At 32.2% G+C, this 4,493-nt stretch overlaps 1 protein-coding gene across 3 annotated transcripts; it reads right to left on the reverse strand.

Annotated features, from left to right (window-relative positions):
- Window positions 1-1,369: 1,369 nt before the first annotated feature.
- On the reverse strand, window positions 1,370-4,459 carry Rheb (Ras homolog enriched in brain). 3 transcript variants are annotated; one of them, XM_011062604.2, is made up of 6 exons: window positions 4,168-4,459; window positions 3,242-3,360; window positions 2,785-2,856; window positions 2,436-2,643; window positions 2,214-2,343; window positions 1,370-2,146 (listed from the first exon to the last, which is right to left on the reverse strand). In XM_011062604.2, exons 2-6 carry the CDS (start codon window positions 3,288-3,290, stop codon window positions 2,057-2,059), a joined length of 549 nt encoding a protein of 182 aa, XP_011060906.1. In that variant the 5' UTR covers window positions 3,291-3,360; window positions 4,168-4,459; the 3' UTR covers window positions 1,370-2,056. The 3 variants fall into 3 exon arrangements, with proteins under 3 accessions (XP_011060906.1, XP_011060909.1, XP_011060907.1); XM_011062607.2 differs by lacking the exon at window positions 4,168-4,459 and adding an exon at window positions 3,882-4,048; XM_011062605.2 differs by lacking the exon at window positions 4,168-4,459 and adding an exon at window positions 3,858-4,048.
- Window positions 4,460-4,493: the final 34 nt, after the last annotated feature.

Below are 4,493 nucleotides of genomic sequence, written 5' to 3' on the forward strand. Positions count from 1 at the left end.
AGCTCTAGAAATGATGAATAGAACCAGAAAGAAATCTCAAAAAGGACATGAGGGCCTTTTTAATTTCTGTAACCGCAAAATGCTCTTAGAGTCTTATACCAACGACGTCCCAGCAAACAAAAATGGATTGAAATAAATTGAAATGGATTCAGATTTTCAGAAATATTGATTCACGAATGTTAAAATGAATACTTTTCAATCCTGAATGCATTTATATTCATTTATAGGAATTGCATGGAGCATAGCTAATTCAGTTCTACATTAATTGTAAGCGTTAATTTCAAAATGCAAGCTTCATATTGGCTGTTGCACAAACTTGCGATCAGCTTGCAACTAATATAGAACCGGCTTTACATCACACATCTTATACAATACATGTACTTAACATATTGGGTCATCTAAAAAGTATCCGCGGTTTTTTGTCACTAGATGTGTGTTGGTCATATTGGGTCATCTAAAAAGTATCCGCGGTACTTTGTCACTAGATATATGACTATCAACACACATCTAGTGATAAAAAACCGCGGATATTTTTTACATGACCCAATACTTGCTCATGACCCGCGCTGATGCGAAAATCTATGCGAGAGAAAAAGGTAGTAAGGAATAAATGTTCCCAATGCGCCGACGTCGGTTGCGGTGTTCCTTGTTCTAATACCGCATGTGGGATCGGGAAGCAGGGATTCAATTACAAGGGGTTAATTCCGTATCTTCAAACAAGGTGAAAATTACAAAAGTGAGCAAATTTACTAAGTATTGACCAATGAAATTATCGATATTCTAGTAAATTCGTTCATTTTTGTAATTTTCACTTCGTTTCAAGATACAGAATCGATTTCCAGGGCGATGATGGACAACAAGAACGAGGAACAGACGCATGCGCTTTACCAATATTTGTCCGTTATTATCTTTCTCCCGCACAGATTTTTGTATCAAGCTCAGTGTTCTATTCCCCTTCAATTTATATATTGGTCATCTAAAAAATATCCGCGGTACTTTGTCACTAGATATATGACCATCAACACACATCTAGTGACAAAAAACCGCGGATACTTTAGACACAATATGTCTAAGGTTTAGTTTTTGTCTTATACGCAATCAGCAGCAGCAGTAGCGCAACTATTTAAATTCTAACCATATTAAATTAACAAATAAATACAAAATAAAGTAACTGAAAAAGTAATTCAAATTAGTTACTAATTACTAATAAAATGTAATTAAATAAAGTTACAATTGTAAAAAAAGGAATGAAATTAAGCTATACTGAAAAAAGGAAGGAAGTCAAACTGTAACTTAATTACGAGTAATTAATTACTTCTCAATCCTGTAAATTATTCATTATGGATGGGTGGCCGTTTTGGAACAGTGCTATCTGACACATCTTTTTTAATTTTTTTTACATAACGATATACATTCTATCGCCTTATTTTCTTGTGCACTATCATCAGTGAGAATCATAATTATAACAATCATAACAAATGAAAACGTTTTGTATAATTGATATTTAGTGTAGAAATATATTTTTTAAGTTAGCCTTTCAATATGTATTTTTTTTTATAAAAGGAGATGTATTTAAATGTATTAAAAAGGATAGAAACCTTAGACTTAACTAAAATTATAATTTAACTTATATGAGTGTTGATCTTAATAATAGATTCTACATCTATTTGGGGATCCAAAACATAATCAAATAGAAATTATAATAATAAAATACTAGATTATCTTAATTATATAATTCGAACGTTAAACCAAAATGTATGTATATAAGAATGTATATAAGTATAATTATATCATAAAAATAATAACCATTGTATAATTAATATAACCATGAATATTATTCATGGTTGTGTATCATGTATATTGATAACTAAATTATCTATAATGTATAGCGAGAAAAAATAAAATATAATCATTTAACATGCACTTTTCATTTACATTTTTTGACACTTGTATTTATCTTAATGGGATTGTAAAGGTATCAGAGTATAACGATGATGGTTTCTTTTACCAAATTTTACACATTTACATTTTTGTTAAAGCCATTGATTCAAACAATTCAACAAATAATACAATTCGGCTTTTCTTGTACATTCCCATTGGCTTTCTCGATCTCTTTTAATAGTGTGTGAAAAATATCTGCAACAGACTACGGAAAATGCGATCAATAAAAATTTTGCAATATACTTCTAGACTGGAAAAGCATCTGTAGATACCTCATTTTGTTTTGCACTAGTTTCTAGAAATGCTGCATTCCAAGAGTTTGCTAAACGTTTTCCTTGATCTGTCGTGATCATACGATCAACATACAGATCTGTTTTGTTACCCACTAATACGATTGGAACACTATAAAACCGAAGATGTTATCATCTTCAACATCTATAAATGCTGCATGAACATCGAACAAATATTGAACATTTGAGAACTTAGATACTTACTGGAGTTTTCCAGTAATGTCGAGTAATTTGTCATAAATAATTTGTACAATCTCAAAACTCTTTGCACTGGTTATGCTATATACTAGAACATAGCCATGAATATCCATCGAATACTGAGTAGGAAATATACTATATTCATCCTGACCAGCTGTATCTACTAGTTTGAGTTCATAATCTTGACTATTTACTCGTGTACTTTTTGTGAACGCTGTAACATGCGAAAGACTTGTAATACTTTTAAATTGCATAATGCATTCAATTTTCATAAATTATAGATTCGTAGAATAAAATAATAAAATAATAGAATAAAATAAAATAATAAAAACTAAATAAGAAAAGTGTTTCTTACTATTTTCTATTGTAGGATCATATGAGTCTACAAACTGTCCCTCGACAAATTGTATACTAAGGGATGATTTACCTATTAAAATTAAATATATATTAAATACATATTTAAGTAAATATATAAATGTATCTTCAGTTATATAATGTTAATCATGTCTTACTGCAAAAAATTTCAAGTTACATTCCCTATAATAATAGGTACAGACTGTGATATCCTATAAAGGTTGTAACTATCAGTTTGGTTTTTAGAATGAATTAACTTAATTTTTATTACACATATACACACTCTCTCTCTCCCTCTTCCTCTCTCTCTTTCTCTAAAGTACCAAGTTGAAGAAATGCTGATACGATTAGATGTTTTCTTTCAAACAGAATACAGACACTAAGATCAAGAAAGTCTGTACCTATAATCTATGATATTTATGCAAAAAGGATATCTTATTATATAACATATATCTTACCTACAGATCTATAGCCCATAATAGCTATTTTCCTCTGTTTTGGTGGCATGTTGTAGCATTTACAAACTGAAAAGCAGCAAGTATATTCAATGAAAGCTGATGCATAATCCAGCTAAAACCTGCGAACAAGGGAAGATCTTATAACTATTTGATCTGGAACATTTTTCTCGCGTTTATTAACATCTGAGAATTGTATGGTGATAATAAATTTATAAGCTAGACACATCTTATTCTAAAAAGTTATAAAAAAGCATTTTTTTGCTTTAGGAAAATGAACTGAAAAAAGCAGCCGAGACATTACATAAACCAGTTTAGATACATTGTTTAACTACATTTACACATATTTATGTAACGGTACATACTTTCTACTCTTTCCCTCCCTCCCTCCCCCCCTCTCTCTCTCTCTCTCTCTCTCTCTCTCTCTCTCTCTCTCTCTCTAACAAGGAAGTAAATTTTGATGTTATTGACAATGAGCTACATACATTATATCCTCACAAATCTGATCAATGGATTGTTGATCTCATCATGATGTAAGAAGATATGATGGATCTCGTAATTTTATGAGAAACACTTCGCAATGAAAAGAAAAAATTAAACAGAAAAATAGGGTACACACATGTATCTCAGAAGTGCATCTTACATCGGTATACAGCATCCCTTAGATTATGAAGCAATGATGTTTTTCCAAAGAGTCGTGCATAAATCGACAGACCTTCGTAGTTCGTACTTAGTGCCTGAGGAAAAATATCGCTACGAACTACGCATCGCTTGATGCATGTAATGTATTACGGATGCAAGCGTAGCGTATGTATGTGTGGTATGTACATATGTGCGATGTATGAAATGGAAGAAAAAAAGAAAGATAAAGGAGGGGAAAGATAAAGAAAAGGAAAGAGTGCGAGATGACGTCAATAACTTTTATATACCCAAGCATCATGTATGTTTCACGTTTGCTTTGATCTGAAGTCCATCATTTCCGGATGACGCATTCAGCAGTCAGCCACGTTTCGATTTTCGACAGTTCGACGGCCGTTGCTGGCCGTTGCTGATGCGGGACGGATCAGACAGTATGAACCAGTAACAGTCAATCAATGCAAGCCAATGTTGCTGTCGGGCGGTATCGAGGCGTTTCCTTCTTCTTCTAATTTAATGGCGCTCGCCGATGAAATAATGACGATTCCGGCCAAATCGTCGTAGTGTTGCAAAATTGTGAATGGAGTACTCATGGCATAAGAATATAAGGTGATATAAG

The sequence above is a fragment of the Acromyrmex echinatior genome, chromosome 9 (genome assembly GCF_024713525.1).
Source record: "Acromyrmex echinatior isolate Ae372 chromosome 9, ASM2471352v2, whole genome shotgun sequence".
Classification (NCBI taxonomy): domain Eukaryota; kingdom Metazoa; phylum Arthropoda; class Insecta; order Hymenoptera; family Formicidae; genus Acromyrmex; species Acromyrmex echinatior.

Coding starts and splice junctions, on each gene's coding strand:
- Rheb (XM_011062604.2), bottom strand. CDS start 3,290: ATGCCACCAAAACAGAGGAAAATAGCTATTATGGGCTATAGATCTGTA. Junction 2,857..3,241: donor TATGGGCTATAGATCTGTAG/GTAAGATATATG, acceptor TAATTTTAATAG/GTAAATCATCCCTTAGTATA. Junction 2,644..2,784: donor TGATCCTACAATAGAAAATA/GTAAGAAACACT, acceptor CGCATGTTACAG/CGTTCACAAAAAGTACACGA.